The following is a 20,408-nucleotide window of genomic DNA, read 5'->3' on the forward strand; positions in this document are numbered from 1 at the left end:
GTTGATGAGCCCTTTAGTAAAAGAAAATAATGTAATATTGCAAATTACCCTTCAATGTGTTTATTAGCACATTTAGCTATTCTGTAATAATAGGGTCCTTCCAATTTTGGCATATTATAGAGCTGTATTCGAGATTAAAAGGAAATCAGAGCAGTCCCATGTCTTTTCTGCTCCTTGCTAATTATCCAGGCAGCAGGTTCCAGGAACGCTGGAGGTGAAGGAATCTGGTGTGTGCGCCTCCTGTTTCTCACCTTTAGACACAGCTGCGGTGCTGGAGCCGCTCTTGGTTGTGAGTGAGACACCTGCAGGAGCTGGGAGGGACGTCCCCTGGAGGTGAGGGAAGTGGAGTGGAGAGACAGGAGGTGGGGCTCAGGTGAGATTCCCTGGGGGTCTGGTTCTGAACGGGCCACAGGCCACAGACCATTACAAATCTGTGGCCCGGGAGCTGGGGGCCACTCTTCTACTCTACCATTATGTGTTCCCTTAGGCTAGAATACATTGAATTACCAAGCAGCTGCCAGCCGGGAGTAGCTTAATCCATTCTTCATCTTCCTACTCATAGCAGCATTGCCTGCAGCAGTAAAACCCAAACTCCTGACTGGGAATGAAGGCCCCCGACAGCAACATCACATCCCGAGTGTCGGGCTGGGCTCCTGCTTTTCCTCTGCAGGCACCCCCCGCTCTGCAGCCACACCTCCGTGGCTCCGCGGACAGCCGTCCAGCCCCGAGCGCTCCTCGCCCAGCCCCGCTCCCGGCCCCGGGGGCACAGTCGCAGGGCAGCTCTGGCACCGCTGGTGGCGCCCACACCTGGCGTCGGAAGGACTGCTCTGCCCTTGTCCACCTCCAGGGGCTGGGCCAGGTGTTATCCCGAACGTCACTGAATCTCTCACCTCCGTGTGATGTTCTGAAAAGAAGACAAAGAAAATAGGATAGCCATGATAGTGGCCTGAAGCATTAAGATAAGGCTCAATAAGGTACAGAAGCCGTTACAAACTGGACCTTTGTGAAAGCACAAAATGCCTTGCGGGTGAGTAACTACCTGGGCCCATCTAAAGACCCTGGCGCACCCTGCCCTGCAGAAGTGGGGAGAGTGACTCACTACCTCCAGACAAGAGGTGCAAGAACCGGCCTCACAGCGCCACTGTGAGCACTAAGCTCCCCCTGTGGAGCCGGACACAGAGCCGAGCTTCAAGCGATCGTTACCACGAGTCCAACGGGCAGGTCCGAGCGCTGGCCTGACGAAACGGAAACGAAGGAGAGAAGGGCAGCTGGCGAGGGACTCGTCCTTCCCAGGTCGCTCGATCCTCGAAGCTGAAGTCAGAGACCCGGCGAGGTGCGCACCCCACGGAGGGCCACAAGCCGGCGCCGCCACGTAAGGTCCCCACAAGGGAAGGGCGGTGGCTTCTACCTGCACAGAGAAGTCCCTAACCAAGCTGATGGCTGTCCCACGGCCGCCTGGAAGAGGTGATTTCTGAGAGCTGGGAGGCGGCAGGAGACAGGCGCAGGACCAGAGCGAGAAGGGCGCTCCGAGCATCCTCTGGCCCTCAGGGAACCACCGGAGAGTTTGAAGTGGTGAAGCGCACTCCATCTTACGATTGCCAGGTGAAAGGCAAGGGGTCCGCGCCTCCGTCAACGGTCAGCGGTGAACGGTCAACGTCCCCGTTGCCTGGGGCAACGGCAGTTCGGCGCTCGGGCCGCGGGGCGCCGCACAGGGGCCGCAAGATGGCGCTGCGCTCCTGGTCCCCAGAGCTGGGGTTTGGCGAGAAGGTGCTGCGGCCCGCCGCCGTCTCCACCGGGCCCTCCCTGGAGTTATGCACCTTCCCCTCCACCCTAGGCTCCTCGGTCGCGGCCGCGGCGCTGGAGCAGCTCTTGGTTGTGGGTGAGAAGCCCGCTGGCACTTTGGGGGACGTCCGCTGAGAGGCTGGGCGGTCGGGGTGAGGCTGGGGAGGCGGAGGCGGAGGCGCGGGCAGGGATACAGGAGGCAGGGTTCGAGCGGGTTTCGCTCGCCGCTCGGTTCCCAGCTGGCGCCGCAGGGACGGCCCCTGACGGGCGGCGCCGGGGCTGCGCTCCGCTGGAACCCTCCTCCCGCGCCCAGCGCCTCCCTGGCTGCGCAGAGCCTTCTCCAGCGGCAGCTCCGAAGGAAGGCGGGAGAGGCGCGATGGGGTGCTAGTCAGGGCTCAGCTCTCCCGCTGGAGTGCCGCTGCAGTGACCTGGCCCAAGTCCCCCGAGTAGCTGGTGGCGAATCCTGGACCCCAGGCCGTTCCCCTTTGCCTGCGACCGGAGTGCCCACCCGCCGTGAGATGATGCATTCAAGGTTCCCTGTTCCCTTCTTCACTTTTCTAGACAAGTTCGTTTCCTCAACATTATGCTGTGGCCACCTGGAGAATTTAACAGGCAAACAAGACAGGGAGTGTTCGAGCAGCTCCTGGGGTATTAGGCAGGACGGGGCGAGGTTAAAATGCTTCCTCAGTTAGGAAGCTGAACCTGTAATCGAGTCCCCTAAGCTTAAGGAAGTAAATAGTCCAAGGAATGGGGTTTCATAAAACCATTGTTTTACTCATCATCTCACTGTTTCTAGACCATCATACTGCTGTTTATCATAATCTTACTTTTTGTTTGGAATAGTTTCTCTTTTCCGTCTCACATGAACTAATTTAACTTCACAATTCTTGTAAGTTTGGAGGAGTGCTTTGGTAAAACTGTTAACCACTGAAGAGACCTAAATGATTCACCTCTATCCAAGGTCATCTAAATCAGCATATCCATTCAATCCTAGTAATTAAGCACAAATATTTTTCCTGCTAATAATTCTTGGACTCTAAGAAAGTTTTTCTTAGGAAAAAAACTTCAATGAACCTCTTGCCCTGAGTGTGAGTTATAAAATATGTTGCTCTCCAGATCATTTGCAATTTGGAACGAGTTTGTGTGTTCATTCATTCCTTAGAAGGAAGGAAAGGAAATAGCAGGCAAGACCTGTCTCTCCTTAACACACACTTGCTTGCAAACTCGGTAAATGGTTTTCACTTGGTTTGAGAACTTAGTTCACTAAGAAATCCAAGTTCCCTTGCACTGAGGGCAGAAATTGCTATTTACACTCTGAGAGGTGAATAGGGCCATTAAGGGCATGGACCCTGGAGATACACCACTTATATTTGAATCTAAATTCTATCAGCGACGGGCTCTGTGACCTTGAACATAGGACATGACCTCAAAGTCTCAGATTTCTTACTTATGAAATGGGAATCATCATAAGTTTATAAGAATCAACTTTGATTTTTATACAGTTAAATGTGTGGTTTTGGGCAAAAATACTATATTTAAGATATATATTTATAAATATGCATGAAAACACTCTTAAATCTACATTATAGGCTATCCTTTCATAAATATCTATTGAATTTTGTCCTGTCCTACACACATCCTTCTTTCTACCATGAACGATGCCGAGATGGGCTCCCCCGCCAATATGTTTATTGGTTTGAGAGAGAGAGAGAGAGAGAGAGAAAGAAAGAAACATCAGTTGGTTGCTTCTCATATGTGCCCTGACCAGGGATCAAACCTGTAACCTAGGTATGTACCCTGACTGGGAATCAAACCTGTAACCTTTTGATTTGGATGATGCTCCAACCAACTGAGCCACACCGGCCAGGATCAAAGATGGACTCTTAAGAAGAGTTTGTCCTCAAGGAGCATAAAATATATACCTAAATTGGAATACTATGAAATAGAAAATAACAAGTACAAAAGAGATTTATATAAAGTGCTATAGAAATTCACAGATAAAGGTGTAATGTCCAGCTGTGTAAGCATTTGAGCTAAATCTTAAAGGGTTAAATAAGATTTGGACAGATAAATAAGATATCTTAATTTTGTACTTTTTTTTTAGAACGATCACTGCAAAGGGACTATTTTAAATGCAATGAAGAAGCTAGGATCTTTCTTAAGGACATTGCTATAGCTGTCAAGAAATTGGTATTGTATCATTTAATAAGAGCCTTTTTTTTTCAATCTTCCATTTATTTCCTCATCAAACTTTAGTTTAGCACCAACTCTGTTCAAAGTATTTTAATAGGTAAACAGGGAAAATATCTACCCTGAGTAAAAAAAAAAAAAAAGTTTCCCTTCAATTAACTAAGCATTTTAACCAGTGTTGCTCAACTGTGGACTGTTGCCCGATTTTCCATGCAGAACACTGAACTAACACCTGTGCTGTGGATGAAGGCAAGCCACCTAAGGAGAAGCAATACTAGTGATAGTAGAGCTCAGTTGAGGGGTGAGCCAAATGGGCAAATGCTTACGACCCCAACATGTAAGCATTACTTAACCTCTGAAATAAATTGCATGTGTGGGGCCAATGAACTCATTTCTCTATAAGCAGTTCCTAATATAACCGGTGAAAGATTTTTTTGGCACCCATTTCACTGAAGTAGACCATGCTGTTCAGTGAAAACAAACAGAAATGCTTTTGGTTATACTAACCAAAGAAATATTTAAAGAATTTCCTTTTCAAGTGTCACAATCATTTCTCTGTTTGGTCCTGGATGATGTTTACAGTGCTTCCCCAGAAGGGTCAGAATGGTGAAGTCTCTTCATTCGGTTTAAAAATATTGAGTAAGAATCTACTGCATATCAAATATATAAAAGCATATAAATATGGCTGTAAAGTAAATGAATTTGGTTCTATAGATTGCTGATAAAAGTTAATCTCTTTACAATTATATTTTATGTAGTATATAATATGTATACTACAGAATTATGCTTTATAATTGTATTTAATTGAATACATATGGAATACATATAACTTAGAGTCTGTGCACGTTGTACTGCCCTGTGGTCTTGTGCAAATCTGTTCCTCTGCTTTGTTTTTAGTTATGTTTTTCTCCAGGAATTGAGAGGATCAAATTATTAATTGTAGCATATTAAAGTATCTAGTATCTCTTCATTTAATATCTGAGCTGTGAAATCTCTTAAGTAGAGATAAATCCCTCCATTTTTCAAGGTAACAACTTTCTTCTATTATAAAAATACTACATGTTTGTTCTGGACAACTTAGGAAAAAATAGACAAGCAAAAGGAAGAAAGTAAAAACCATGATAATCCCACCACCCTAAAATAATCACGTTACCGCCTTCATGAATGTTCTTCCTACTTTCAGGGTATAGATGATGCCTGTATTGAATTTTATAGAAAAGTGACCATACTTGTATATATTATATATATATATATATATATATATATATATATATATATATATATATATGTGTATTGGCCAAAAAAGTTACAATGGCTCTAGTAGTGCTTAGCTGTCTTTTAACTTCATTCGAAACAACTTTGTTAGGTTGTATTGTGACAGCTGTCATGTCAGTGTGCATTTAAAAAGACATCACAATTGGTGAATTTTTGTGCAACCATTTTAATATTAAAGATGGAAAACATATGCAACATTTTCAGCATATTACGATTCATTATTTCAAAAAAGGTAAAAATGCAACCGAAACGCAAAAAAATTTGTTCAGTGTATGGAGAAAGTGCTGTGACTGATCAAACATGATCAAAAGTGGTTTGCGAAGTTTCTTGGTACTATTGACATTTTGGCCAAATAGCTCTTTGCTGTGGGGCTGTCTTATGCATTGGAAGATGTTTAGCAGCACCTCTGACCTCTGCCCACAAGAAGCCAAGAGCAGAGATATAGTCAACATACTCAAAATATTCAAATCAATAAAGTTACTGGGGAAAATGAAAAATGTGTCTTTTATTTTATGGAAAAAACTAAACATGCTTTTTTTAGCTAACCCAATATAATTATGTAACCTGCTTTTTATTATTCATAAAATTGGATGGTAATTTATCAGATCATATAGTAACTATAGCCACTGCAACCATTTATTTAAAAGATGAATTATCTGTTTTTCCACTAACATATTTTGAATTTTTTCAAATAGTCCCACCCCCAAAATTATAAATTAATAATAATAATAACAATAGGCCCACCTAACTTTTTGTTTGGATTTGCCGATATGTATAAGAGAAACATTGGTCTCTTTATACCTAACCATATTTTTACAGGTATTTTCTTTTGTTTTAATTTTCTTTTTTTAAATTAATTGAGAATATTTTTAAATTCTCAATGTTACCCTTTTTGTTGACATCTTTACCTTTAAACTGATTGAAACAAAACAGGAAACACACATGGAAAGGTGATTTCTGAGTAGAAGAAAATAAGCAGAAATTAAAAGAAACTATCACCTTAAAAACTGATTGTAGTTACATTTCCTACTTTCTATTACAAATAAAAATAGCTGCAGAAGGTGTTTAATGAAAATGAAACTTTGAAAACATTCATAGGGCATTGTTTGGGAGAGAATTTTTATTATTTTAATGTGTAATTAAAATTTTTAGGAAGAAATGAGAAAAGATACAATTGATCTTCTGGAAATTGAAAGCATGGAACTCAGCAGACTATATTTTCAATTGGAAACTCTTCCCAATAATGTTAGCACGGAACTGGAAGGTATTTTGAGGTTAATAAGTATAGAAATTTAGTTTGTCATATAAAAAAATAGAGCCAAGACCTTGTGAAAACATGAATTTATGATTACATAAGATTGGTTTAGTTATTAGAAAGAGTACATAACACTAACACAGTGAGATCCAAAATAATTTTTGGGAAATTTTAAGTGGCATATTAAATTTATGTAATTTAGTGTCCAAATAGACTGAAGATATGTAGAATCAGCCCATTCCAAATTGATATTTATCCAGTTAAGTTAGGCGGCCTGACTGGCCTAAATCACCTTTCTATTCTACTGTCTGTCATTATGAGTTTGGTTACTGTCGGCACCTCATGTAAGTGGACTCATACAATATTTGAACTTTTGTGACTGGCTTATTTCACTTGGCATAATGTCTTCAAGGTTCATCCATATTGTAGCATGTATCAGAATTTCCCTCCTTTTAAAAAATATTCCATTGTATGTATGAGGTTTGTCCTGAAGGTATCCAGCCATACGCTATGAAAAATAGAGACATTTACTGAACAAGACACAAGATACAAGAAACATCATATGTAGGACAGTTGCACCTCTGTCCCCTTCAGAGTAGGCACCTCGGGACCTCACACAGTTCTCCCAATCACCATCTGCTGCCCCATCATATTTTCCTGAGTCTTATCAATGGTCTGAAATCTCTTCTCTTTCAAAGGTGATTTTAGTTTTGGAAAAAGCCAGAAGTCTCAGGGCGCCAAATATGGGCTGTAGGGGAGCTGAGTCACCTGGGTGATTTGATGTTTCACCAAAAAACTCTGCACTAGACATGATATATGAGTGGGTACGTTGTCACAATGAAACTGCCAGTTACCAGTTGCTCATAGCTGTTGCCTTCTGAATCATTCAGATAGTTTCCATGGAGGAATGTTCAAGCTTAAGACAAAATTTAATGCAGATTCATTGCTGTACTTGCTCAGTCATTTTGAATGCAATGGCCACATAGTACACATGCTCACTCAAAGGCACCTACCACCCCCCACTAGCTAGTACAGTGAAGTCATTATTGTTCATGCATGTGTATTCCAGTCCACTCGCCTTGGCTACCAGGTTACATTTTTGTTGTGCAAACCAGTCTCATATTAACAATGGCTGGACTTTTTCCAGACAGACCTGGTATATACCATGTTTTATTTATTCATTCACTCACCAGTGGACCCTTGCATTGTTTCCTTTTGGCTATTGTGAATGATGTAGTTGTAAACATGGGTGTACAAATATCAATTTGAGCCACTGCCTCAGATTATTTGGGTATGTATGCAGAAGGGAATTAATTATTGGGTGGTATAGTAATATGGTAATTTTATGTTTAATATTTTGAGAAACTGCCATACTGTTTTTCACAGTGGTTGCACCTTTTTTACATTTCCACCCATAGTGCATAATGGTTCCAATTTCTCCATACTAATGTCAACACTTTTCCTGTTTTTGTTTTGTAAATAGTTGCCATCTTAAAGGGTGTCAAGTGTTATCTCATTATGGTTTTGATTTGCATTTCCTTAATGATTAGTGATGTTCAACATCTTTTCATGTGCTTATTGGCTATTAGTATACCTTCTTTGGAGAAATGTTTATTCAGGTCCTTGAATACCTTTGAATCAGGTTGATTGTTTTGTTGTTGTTGGGTTGAAGGAATTCTTTTTATGTTCTGGATGTTAACCCCTTACCAGACATATACTTTGAAAATATTTTGTCCTATTCTGTCGGTTGCCTTTTCATTCTCTTGATAGTGACTTTTGGTGCACAAAAGTTCTAAATTTTGAGGTAGTCCCACTTATTTATTTTTTATTTGTTGCCTGTGCTTTTGGGTTCATATTCAAGAAATCATAGCCAAGTCCAATGTCACGAAGCTTTCCCCCTATGTTTTCGTAGAAGAGTTTTATAGTTTTAGCTCATACATTGAGGGTTTTGACATATGTTAAGTGTTGTATTTGGTGTAAGGAAAGAGTCCAACTTCATTTTCCCATCTGCCTGAAGGCTTGTCTGAGGCTCACAGCTCAGTTCCTCCACAGGAATTGTCCTTGACAAAGAGAAAGGCCTCACTCCAGGTAGCTTGCTCTCCCTAGGTGCTGCTGATTGGTCACTGGACGGGTAGAAGGCTTGTCTTCCTTGACTCAGTGCAGGACGGCTGCCAAGTGTCTCCACAGCTCTAAGGCTCAGAATCATTTCACCTCCCCTTCTTCCAGCCCTGCTTCCCGTATTTCCTCTGAGATGCCCCTGAGAGCCCTGCCCATGCATTTTCTACACACAAATTTTACAATGTTTCCCAGGGAGACGACCTAAAACAGTGGTCAAAACAAACTTTTAAAAACCACTTAAAAAAAAAAGATTTTATTTATTTTTCAAGAGAGAAGTAGGGAGGAAGAAAGGGAGAGTTAGAAACATCGATGTGTGAGAGCAACATCCAGTCAGGGGCCTCTGGAATACCTCCAACTGGGGCCTGGCCTGCAAACCAGGCATGTACCCTAACTGGGAATCGAACAAATGACCTTTTTGATTGTGGGACGGCGCCCAACTCACTAAGCCACACCAATCAAGGTAAAACACTTTTTCAGTACATGTTTCAGTTATTCACTTGTTGCTTTTCAGATCCAAATCCATCTTCATTGTCTGCTCTGTCATAAGGCAGCTGGACCCTGGAAATTCTCCCTTTACCGGCTGGCACAATATCAAGCTTTGTCATCAGAGGGCACTGGAGGAAGAAGAGGTTCTCTTTCTGGTTTCAGGTGCTCAGCTTGGGAGACTCTCACAGTGCATGCAGATTCTCCATGCCAAGGTCCTGCAGCATGTGCCTGTCCAGTGTGCCCAACAGCTTCCTTCAGTGCCCCTTGGGCAACATCATGGCAGACTGCTACCAGTGAGCCACCTTCCCATGAACAGCTTCCCCAGCACCCTTCAGTGGTTTTGCAGTGAGTTTTAAAATATGACACCTCCCTTGGACAAGTTCCCTCAATACCCCAGAAGCCAGACTGGCAGCCCAGCATTTCAAGAACTTTTTTGAGCCACCCAGTGAGCCACAGCCACCTGCAACAAGGTCTAGAACTTGGCTGTGGAAGTGCTGCTCCTTCGGGGACTCTCCCTCTCAGCCCCAGTGATAGTGGCTGTTCCTTATGCCTGCTGCTCCTGAATTCTTTAGAGTCCTCTTTACTTTCTCACTCTTCTTCATTACTCGAATTCTCTTTATAGTCAGTAATTCTTTATATTAAAATTTCCCTGTCAGCCCTGGCTAGTGTGCTCTGCGGACTGAAAGGTTGCTTGTTCGATTCTCAGCCAGGACACATGCCTGAGTTGCAGGCCAGGTCGTTTATTGGGCGTGTGTGAGAGGCAATTGATCGATGTATCTCTCACACACTGATGTTTCTCTCCCTTTCTTTCTCCCTCCTTTTCCTTCTCTCTAAAAATTAAATTAAAAAAATTTTTTCTGTATCAATTTGCTTTAAGATTTCTATGGCCTACTTAAACCCTGAGTGATACAGTCAGTTATAACACAATATGCATGCTGTTTGTCAAGTTTGGCAAGGGAAATTCAACCAACTACACATGCAGAGAAAAATAGCACCTAGAAGAAAGCTGTGCCTAAGGCAGAGTTAAGAGTGTTTTTGTTTTATTATTTTTGTAGCATTTTATTTTCTAGGTTAGATTATCTTAGAACAGGAAAAAACATTTTAGAAAGAAAAACAATACCATAGGGGCTTAGAAGATCCTTCATACATGTGGAATAATTAAGCAATTAAATTTAATTGGCCTTATGAATAAAGCTTCGCTACTCAAAATATGGTTCTTGGATCAGCAGGATCAACATCCCCTGAAAGCTTGTCACAAAATGCAGAATCCCTAGGCTCATCCTGTAACTCCTATATTAGAATCTACAGTTCAACAAGATCCCCAGGTGTGGCACCTGCAAATTTGAGACACAGTTTGAGAAGCCCTGCTGCACTTTAACTAGTAATCTAGAAAAAAGTAACCCTGCTCCTTCAGGGAAGCTAACAGTTCATTTCTAGGAAATTTAATGTGTAGAAATGGGTCATTAAGGACTTTCTACACAGTGGTATTCAAATATTCATTCATTGTTACCTTTTATCATGCACTGAGGTAATCTCCTGAAGTCTTATGTGATTATGCTAATTTGTTATTTATTGATGAATAATTAGTTGTTTGTTGTTTTAATCACTGGGTTCCCTAGACAGCAGAACCAGAGGCAATTGCTTTTGCACTGCTATTTTATTTAGGAGTACAATTCAAGGAGGAGGAGAGTGGGATAAAGAGATCAAAGCGGAGAGAAGGGAGAGTTCATATGGGGTGCAGTATGATGTTGACTGCTGTTAAATGCAACTAATGGAGTGTGAGAACAAGCCCCTAAGACAGTCATTTCTTCTCAGGACCATCCAGGCACTGGCTCCTGTCCATCACTGGTCCAATGTTTGCCCCACCTCCTGCACTTTGACTTCCACATGCCTGGTTGTGGGTGTCTAAAGAAGTCCCATGGTAGAGGTGACAGGGAAGTGCTAGGCAGAAGGTGAGCAGTGGCTAGAAAAGGTAGGAATCAAGTGCTGTCACACTGCCCCATTTTGAAGTTGCTCAGAGCACCTGGAAAGCTGGTCCCCATAGCAGTGCCTGAAATAAGGGAAATGTTTGGAGGATAAGACTAAAGGAGCTGGAGGGGGTGAGAAAGAGGTGTCTGCTACAGAGGCATACTTAAAAGAAAGCTTCAGAGAAAGACAATTTGTTTGTCCTCTCAAAAGTCCTTATCTATAATTGTGCTGCTTCTTAAATAACTCTTAACATTTCTTCCACTTCTAAGAATGTGTCAGGGATGCTCGCAGATTAAACCTTCTTGAGATAGATGAATTACAAATGAAAATTACAAGGATGAATAATGAAATAGAGCATCTGAAGAAGAGAATACTTGATCTGAAAGACATTAATAAAGCTCTGGGGTAAGCAGTTTTTTATTCAGCACATGAGGGAGTTGGGGTCTGGAACTGGAGTGGGAAAATTGTGCTAAAGGGTTTGTCCTCTAACCTGAATTGGTGCCGGGCAAAGTAAGAGGTGGAAATCACGTGTGAAAGGGGACCCGGGCTGACCAGGGGTGTGTGACAGCTGCAGAGACCTGGGAAGCAGAGCAGAAAATCTTCAACCACTGCATCCAGGAGACCTGTAAGATTTCAGAGCGATGCCCCACAGCAGCGATGACTGTGTGCAGATCACACACTGCTGTGTGCACAACCTCCACAGGTAGAGGCACACTGTGTTTTTAGTTTGCATTTTAGTAAAATTGAATTTACGAACCTCACTCACCAAAGGAAGAAATCTTGCTGGGTGCAAATATAGTATCAAACCAGATCTATTATAGGTAGTTTAGTTCCTTAAAGATGTTCAGTCATAATCACCTGGAGGGCTGAGGATGGCATTGGTTCCCTGGAGAGGGATCTAGATTTTACCTGTAATTAAGTGGGACAGCATGTGTAACTGCCTGTAGCTCAAGATCTGACACCTGTTAGTTTCTTCCCTTGATTCCTTGCTGCATTGCCAGCCCTTCACTCCTGGGGTCCTCATTTTCTGCATCTGTTAAGTGGGGATTGCAAGTCTTGATTTACCCAGCTCATGGAGGAAGAGATATATTGTGAAAGAAAAAACAAAGATAAACTCTGAAGAACAACTCAGTACTGTGAGCAAATTTGCAAGGCTAATGTGTAAATATCAGAACATGAGTTTGTCAGAGTGAGAAATGTTCAAGGAGCCCTCATCATAGGGGAAGAATTTTCTCAGGAAACTGAAACAACCAGAGGACTGCTTGGCGCACAACATTTCAAAGCATGAGGAATGAGGTGCTTTGGGACCTCAAGGCCCAGGGATGCCTTTCCCGAAGTTGGCTCTCAGATCACCTGTTCTGGGAGATGTTCCATGAGAAAGAAAGTTCATCATCACAGAAGTTTGAGAAATACACATTTTCTAACCCCTGTTGGTGGTTCCCAATGCAGATTTGTATGTGGAGCACGCCAGCCAGGATTACCAGAGGCTGCTGCATAAGCTAGGCTGTCAGTTCCCAAGCTGGGATAATTTAGAGCATTTGGCCAGCGCCCTCACACCCCTAAAGATCAATGAATCTCAAACTTCATTGTGCATCAGAATCACCTGGGGTGCTTGTGAAAACAAATTACTGGGGACACCCATGCCCTGAATTTCTGATTTAGAAGGACTTAGAGGTGAGGGTGAAAACTTGGATATCTAACAAGTTTTCTAACATCCCAGGTGATGCTGATGCTGATGCTGCTGGTAGTTCCCGACCAGCTTGAGAATCACTGCTCTAGAGAAATCTTTATGGAAAAGCAAATGACAAACAAGATGGGGTGCTTGAAAAGCTAGCATCATGAAGCTTTGATCGCTTTCTGCACCCATTTTTCAAAGAAAGGTATATCCTGAGGCACCCTCGCTCCCTGCCAGGTGGTCCTCTCCTGGACAGTCCTCAGAGAAAACAATGGAGTAAAAGGTGGGACAGCTGTAACTGAACAACAATAATTTTTTTAAAATTAAATATTTAAAAAAGAGAGACTTAAGAGACACTGATTTTTAACAATGTATATAGTTTATTTGGACCCTGGTTCAAAAATATTATAAACTGAAATACAATTTTTTAAAAAACATGGATTATATTGTTATAAAAAATGTGAACTGAAAGCCAAAAAACAAAACAAAACAAAACAAACAAACAAAAAACCCAACCCCAAAAGTGGACACCTGCAAGCGCTCTGCTGTGCTTTCCTAGGCTCCATGTAAGGTTTCTGCGTGCTCTCTCCGCAACCCGTCCCAGTACACCGGGGAGGGTCTTTGATTTGACTTGTTTCACTTTGCCTTCTTGAGGCTCCTTGATCCTTAGGTGTATTCATCGTTAGGAGGCAGCCTCTGCTAGACCACAAAGCACCCCTGATCTGAGCCCCTCTTGCCCAACACTTCTGTTTACCGCATTTCTGTGGTGGAGTTGACATCTGGAAATTGAACGTACTGACAATCTGTTTTCTTTTGCCTGCACCTTTGCACACAGCGATCTGAAGTTAAGTCTTTAGCCCTGTGGACTAGAAAAAGGAAAAAGGTCTTCACATTTCAGGAGCTTTTACAAAAAGGAAAATAAATACATGGTGCAAATTGTCCCTCCTCCAATTTGTTGTTAGCCCTGGGACAGGTGTTTCTAGCAGTCTTAAGGTCTTTCTCCAGTGAATGTGACCAACTGATATGTGAGGTTAATGTCTCCTTTTGAACTCAGATTTGGCTGCAGATGGGAGAAGAAAAAAAGGGTTCAAATTAGGTTTCAAGCATCCTCTGAACAGTGAAGATGGACTCTCTCCTCACTTGACTCCTGTCCGTTAGAGGAAGACTAGCTTTCTCCTGGGGCCTCCCCACAGGGCCCTGGCATCAGAGGGGGCTGGAGGGGTGGAGGGATGTTTATCTTTCTTTGACTTACTGCATATCTCAGGATGATAAGATAGATATGGCAATGCTACAGAGCAAAGCTTTTGGCCAGATTTCATTTACCTGTTCAAAACTGTTGTTGAATCCTTGTGTACTTTAAACCACAATAGCCCATAGTTACTACCTGCTGTGTGAGGATGGGTGTGGTGAGGTAGGTCCATGTTGACACTTGTGTTTCCATCTGTCTCAACCAAGTTTAGGCAAGTACAAGTACAATTCTCAAATCAGTATGGCTTACAATTTCCCTCTTTGTGGTGGTTGATGTCACCAAACAGACTTTAAATTCCTTTCCTAAAAGCCATACTTTTCATGCCATAAATGATATTTTTTTTCTCCTAGTCAAAAGCAAGAGCAGCTGGCAAAGCAGCATGAAAAGATTGTCCTGTCACTGAACCACATGATGGGGAAAAAAGCTACTACTGCTATTTACATCAATGAGACTTATACCAAAATAAACAAGGAGAAAGAAGAAATAAAATTGCAAAAAAAATACATTCAAGATATGGAGGAACAAATTGAAAAAGAAAGAGAAGAATTTTTGAAAAGAAAAACGAAGTTGAATGAAGAGGTAAGTGGCATGATTTATTTCTTTATAATACAGAATCGTACAGAATCTCAAGCAATGGGAAATAATTTATTTGTCCTCGAGGTAGCCGGTGTTCCCGTGGTATCTTCTGTGAAGACTGGAATGGGACTAGAGCAGAGACAAGAACAGCAGGGCCCCTTGGGGAAGATATTGAATTGTATAGCAGCAGCATCTCAGTTCATGAGAAAGAATATGAGTGACAGGATTTGCACCGCTGGGGTGGGGTGGCCCCTTGCTCATCTGCAACCCTATAAGGGGCTAGAAATTTGCCTCCATGTCATCTGCTTGCCTTCAGCACCTCTGAGGCCTGGCCTCTGTGGACAGGACCAGGGACTTTAGTCTGGCCCCAGCCCGCTGCTCCTGCTGAATGAATCTGAGAGGAGCGGCCTGCAGACGGGCTGAGCAGAGCCCTAGAGAAAAGAGTATTTTGAAACAGGAATTTTGTGAGGGGGTGTGAGGTACAAGTACAGCTTCTTGCTGTCTACGAGGCCATATTAATTAAAATTCACCATTAGAATGGTTTACTGTTGGTCGTTCTTTGCTCTGCTTTGATTGCTGCAGGAGAGGCAGTGCTGTCCCATTAGGGGACCCCAGCATCAGTCTCTTTTTCCCTGTGGAGTGGGGGCCAGTTCACAGTGAGAATTCCGGGGCAGCTCCTGATGCTGCCCTCCCCACGATCAGAGTTGCCCTAACGTCCAGGTATAAAGGCAGGGAATCGCATTCAAGCTCACAATGCTGCTGTATTTAATTTTAAAAAAATAATAGAAAGAAAAAATTTATTAAATTGCTTTCCTGGAGTCTTTATTAAAAATTTAAAGGACTACAACTGGCAGTGACCAACATTTGGTTCTTATTGTGATTGATTCCAATCTAGTCTAAGCTTCTTTGTTCTTGAAAGTTAGACCTATGTCTTCAGGAATAGTTTTACACTAAAAACATGGATTATTTTTCTTGAATATGAATAGTTCAGCCTTCATCATCTTTAGAACAGGCTCTTTGTGAAGGAGCTGGCAAGTTGTCCCTCAGGCCAACTGCGGCCACTAAACCGAATTTGTAAAAGCCCAGCTCCCTGGACCATAGTGGGGTTGAAGCTGGCTGTTTGCCTGGACTGCAGAGCAGGAATCAGCTGAAATCCTGTGGATATCAGGACCAATAAAGTGGCATTGGTCCAGTCAAGACAGCTTAAAGTATACAAAACAAAATGGAGTCACTCCTGTCAACCAAGTTGGCTGCCAGTCAAGATGACACTTTGTTTCAAGAGAGAAACTACCTGAGTCACACATGACACATCTGGCAAGGAGACATGCCCAAGATATCTGTGCACGTGTGATCAGAATAGCCATGTCTGCAGAGTGGGACCACCCATAGACAGGTTCCTGGGCAAATTTCACACTTTCCATCAAGGGTGCCAAGACACTTATCAAGAGACCCAGATGGGTGGAGTACACCACTTTCAAGGTATAACTGAGGCAGCTGAGCTCCACACACCAGAGTGCTGCTACATGCCACGCTCATCTCCCTTAGCACCTGCCACCAGAACCTCTATCCTGCTGGACTGAGGACTTTATTCTGCTGTCCACTTGGTTCTGGTGATCCTTCCTGGCAAGACGGTAATGACTCCCTTGCCCACCATGCTGTCTCCCAGACTTGCAGACTGAGACTCTGGGACTCAGGTTCTTTATTTCCCAGTGATTCCTGTGTGTGTGTGTGTGTGTGTGTGTGTGTGTGTGTGTGTGATATTTCTCTTAGATTGTTAGAGTGTATGTAAGATATTAATGTATGTTGATGTTCTGCTTTGCGTGAACCTGCATTCAGTAAAAACTGAGTGAATAGCATAGTTACTGTGGGTGACTCTTGTCTATTCCTTGGTGCTGGCCTACTCAGCAGGCAGCTACCCAAGCAGTTGCCTAACTGACTTATTGGAAAGACTATATCGCCAACATACGCTCACGAACAATGCATGTCTCAAAAATGGTGAGGGGCTTCCGCCACTGGGCAAAACCTTACTAGGATATATTGTTATCACAAGGAAATGGAAATTTTAGGACAACAAGGACCAAAAGGCATTTTATTGTTTTCATGCCATGTTGACAAGGATGTTGAGCAGCACTAGCATCACCCTGCTCTTTCCAGCTGTGGACAAAAAGGGACCATAAAACCAACCTGACAAGCTCAGGGGAGGCCTGCATGAAGGCCTTACAGACTCAGAGATCTAAAGTTACCACATAGAATGGCCGGGAATTAAGAACTTCCATGGACAGCAGTCATGTCCTAGGCTAGAATCTTCCCTGGCAAAAGTCTTATCTTTACCTTAATAGAGCCTGTCTATTGTCTTTTTGCATCTATGATAACATATCTTTATAATGTCAAATTTCCTTTTTCTCTCCCTCTCAAAGCTCAGGCACCCCACCAGAAGATGACAACAAATTCCCCTCATTGTTATTGTTCTCATGATAATTTTTGATTGTTACCTGTCCTGTCCTCACCTATGCAGAGGAAGTAGGTGTTCATCATTTTCCTTTTATCCAATCCCAGAGGTTTCCTCCTCTTCCTTTCTCCCACCTCCCTAATCTACCACCAATGGATTTCATGGAACCTACTTACATCTTCTCTTCTGACTGTAATGCATAAAATAAGGTGCAAAACTGCCATTATCTGGATCATTCTCTCAATCCATTGAAGTTTTGCTTCCTGGCAATTGGCATCAGTGTGGCTCAAATAAACTCAAAAGAAGTCTTACAGTTTGGAAGTTTCTTATGTTGACACAATCCTCTCCTGAAAGTGCTATTCTGTTGTCCCTGAGCACCCCCGTCTCCCATGCTGGAGCAGCTCACATAAGTTACTGGGGCCAAAGGTGGGGTGCTCAGCCAAATTGGGGGGTGGATTGAGAAGTGGGGAGCCCTGTCCTTTTCTTTACATCCCTGGGACTTAAATGGCCCCTCGGCAATGGCATCAGATCTGTGCTCTGGCCAGCAGAGGAAGGCTCCATAGGGCAGGATCCAGCCTGTCTCTTTCGCTGCTGTGTCCCAGCACTACCAACAGTGCAGGCTGGACCTGGCGTGCGGGAGGCACCCTATAATATTACTTCACTGAATGAACGAGTGTCTAACTTCATTTCAACGTCTACAGGGAAGTTCCCCCCTTCCTATTCCTTAATGTAAATATTAAAGTGGCTCAACTCTACCATTTTAGCAGGAAAGGAGCCCTAAACAATACCTAAAAAAACAAGAGCCAGCTTTACAAAAAAAGATGGTGCCTGGATTTGGTCTACGGGAGGAAGTTGGTTTACCCTGGTGATTTCCCTGAAAAATGGCTCCAGGTAGAGTACTTTCACATGCAAATAGCAGATGTCCTGATACAAACTGGATAGGACAGTAGGGTCATGTTCTGTCTCACACAGTAGGAATTCCCAGTGCAGACCAGAGTCCTGGAGGAGTTAATTCAGGGGCTCCTCCCTCCTCGCCGTCCTTCTTCATGCTGGTTTCCCTCATCTTGCTGGTAGCAAGATGACTGCCAGTGACCAAGAGGACTCGGTGCTGCTTTATTCAAGTAAAAATAGGAAAATCTTTCCTAACCAAGAACCATAAGTCTTCCTGCCATGTCATCGGCTCAGGGTAAGACACCACCCGCCCCTGTCACAGAAATGGGTCCAAAAGGAATGGCCTGTGCCTGCGGGCCAGACCAGCTGAAGTGGACGTGAAGGAGGCAGCCACCAATTTTCCCTGAAGGCACAGGATAGGCTGTGGTAACAGCCTGTTAATTCCCTTTACTTTCTGAAGAAGAAGAAAAACAATGATAGGTATGAGAATCTTCAAACCTCTAAGACCTCCCCTAACACAAAACAAAATGCTTTTTGCTAATGTTGTATGTATAGTTGCAAGACCTTTGGAGAAGGCTTAGGCCAAAGTGTAAACAAGGAATTCTAATTTTCAGCAAAATTATTAATCATCAAGTTTCCTTCAACTGGGCCCTGGTATAGAGATAATTGATCATGCTCACATTCATTCAGAGTAGCCACTTTGGGTGACTTGGCTGGTGGCTTCGAAGGAAAGCCACCCAAACATATGTTTTCATGACTCTTTACTGCAGAGTTAAATATGTTTCCTTAGGCCTTACTACCCTGTTAGTTACCTTTTCTTGATACTTCATTTTGCTGTTGCTTTTATAATTTGCTGTTAATAATCATTGTTTTATTGCTCTTAAAAATGTACTATTTCAATATTTTATCATCGCAGTTTGGTCCTTGTGGTTCACTGTTTTTCCTATGGCACTATAAAACAGGCAAACCCTAGTTTGGTTATTTTTTTATTGTTGATATATGGAGATTGACTATGGTATGCTTAGGTTGCATATCAATTAGCTTGACAAAATAAAAAAAGATTTCCTAAACTTTGCTGTTTTCATAAGTTTTTTGGTGGGTTTATGTTTATGACTACAGATGGTTGAATATGAAAACCTCTCTGAACTTAAGAGACGGGACACTCATCAAAAGAAGAAAGAATTGGATAAATTAAGGCTTAGAGAGGCAAACATGAAAGAAAAAGTTACCACCACCACAGTGGTAAGAAGGAATAAATTATGTTTTTCAAGTCGGACCGAGGCACCTCAATACATACTACCTTTAATATAACCGGTAACAAGTGTTTTAAACAAGGAATTGATTTTACTTTACCCCCTTGTTATTCTGGAAGGATATTTTGTCATTTTCTGATAAAGTGTTACAGTGCAATTGTGTTTTCTTCTTCAGGAACATGGTGGGAAGAATGAGGTTTGGCATGCTTTACGAACAAATTGCACTTGCTGGGCCAAAATACTGTAAAAATAACTTCTAAAAAATGCATACAGATCCATCCAAATGCATAGAGAACCATATATAACATCTCTGTGATATCACTTTATTTTACATAACAAAATAAATAACCTTGGAAATATTCCTTGGTTCTGATGTGCGATGATAACAAAGAATTTAGGCTCTCCATTTATATTGACAATAGGAACATTAATATGGAAAAGGGGATTATGTGTTTATTTGAATTAGAAAATACTTCAGAACTCTTTTTTTAAAAAAATTTATAAAATTGAGTAAAAGTACTGCATTAGATATTTTGCAGAGATCATCCTTATTTTAAATTTAAGAAGACTTAAGTTTATGGAAGTGACTATAATTGAAAAGTTTAGTGTTAATACCACTTTTATATTAATTAAAACAAAAATACCTGTTAATCTTCTATCACAGTTAGTAGAAATAGTCCTTATTTCTTCTGTAGGTATTGAGAACTACATGTAAAACTATATGTGGAGTAACAGTAATACTATTACTTTACACTTCTTATCAGAGTGCTCAGTTAATTCCATTATTCTTTTTATAGTGTGGTTCTGATCATTTTACTTATAACATATTGGTTATGATATCTGATTATGAAACATTAGTAAAATGAAATTTTCCCCTCAAATATATGCACTTAAAGCTATCATTATCTTTTTTTAATGTCAACATGGTAAGAAAGTGTGAGTCGGGCTCCAAGGAAAAGGGCATGGGGTGGGATAGAACACATCGTGTCTGCGTGCCCAAGTTCACAGCTCCAGTTTGGGCCTCATAAATTACAAGCCACATGCCCTCCCAGTTCTAGCTTGGGAAAATGAAATACATGTGCCTTGACCTGCCTTCCAAAGATCTCTGAGGCCAAACTGAACAAGGCTTAAACTTCTCATTTTTCCTCTCTCCCAACGTAGCCTGCCCACCCCCGCCCCACCGTCCTAGGGGAGAATCGTGTTTAAAGCACAGATTTGAGTGTCACATACCTGGGCTCTGC

General features: G+C 42.3%; 2 protein-coding genes across 2 annotated transcripts in view; one reads left to right on the forward strand and one right to left on the reverse strand.

The window, feature by feature from the left end:
* Positions 1-626: 626 nt before the first annotated feature.
* On the reverse strand, positions 627-1,588 carry LOC129065674 (uncharacterized). Its single transcript, XM_054566935.1, has 2 exons — positions 1,204-1,588; positions 627-904 (listed from the first exon to the last, which is right to left on the reverse strand). The coding sequence occupies exons 1-2, from the start codon at positions 1,586-1,588 to the stop codon at positions 627-629; spliced, it is 663 nt and encodes a 220-aa protein (XP_054422910.1).
* Positions 1,589-1,722: 134 nt separating this feature from the next.
* CCDC175 (coiled-coil domain containing 175) overlaps positions 1,723-20,408 on the forward strand; it is a 54,787-nt gene continuing 36,101 nt past the window's right edge. Inside the window, exons 1-6 of the mRNA XM_054567488.1 lie at positions 1,723-1,879; positions 3,887-3,972; positions 6,400-6,511; positions 11,344-11,479; positions 14,349-14,577; positions 19,034-19,156. Of these exons, the coding sequence (XP_054423463.1) occupies positions 1,723-1,879; positions 3,887-3,972; positions 6,400-6,511; positions 11,344-11,479; positions 14,349-14,577; positions 19,034-19,156 (843 nt within the window). The remainder of the gene's footprint in view (positions 1,880-3,886; positions 3,973-6,399; positions 6,512-11,343; positions 11,480-14,348; positions 14,578-19,033; positions 19,157-20,408) is intronic.

Source organism: Pteronotus mesoamericanus, unplaced genomic scaffold (genome assembly GCF_021234165.1).
Source record: "Pteronotus mesoamericanus isolate MK-2021 breed Mesoamerican mustached bat unplaced genomic scaffold, CSHL_Meso_final contig_182, whole genome shotgun sequence".
Taxonomy (NCBI): domain Eukaryota; kingdom Metazoa; phylum Chordata; class Mammalia; order Chiroptera; family Mormoopidae; genus Pteronotus; species Pteronotus mesoamericanus.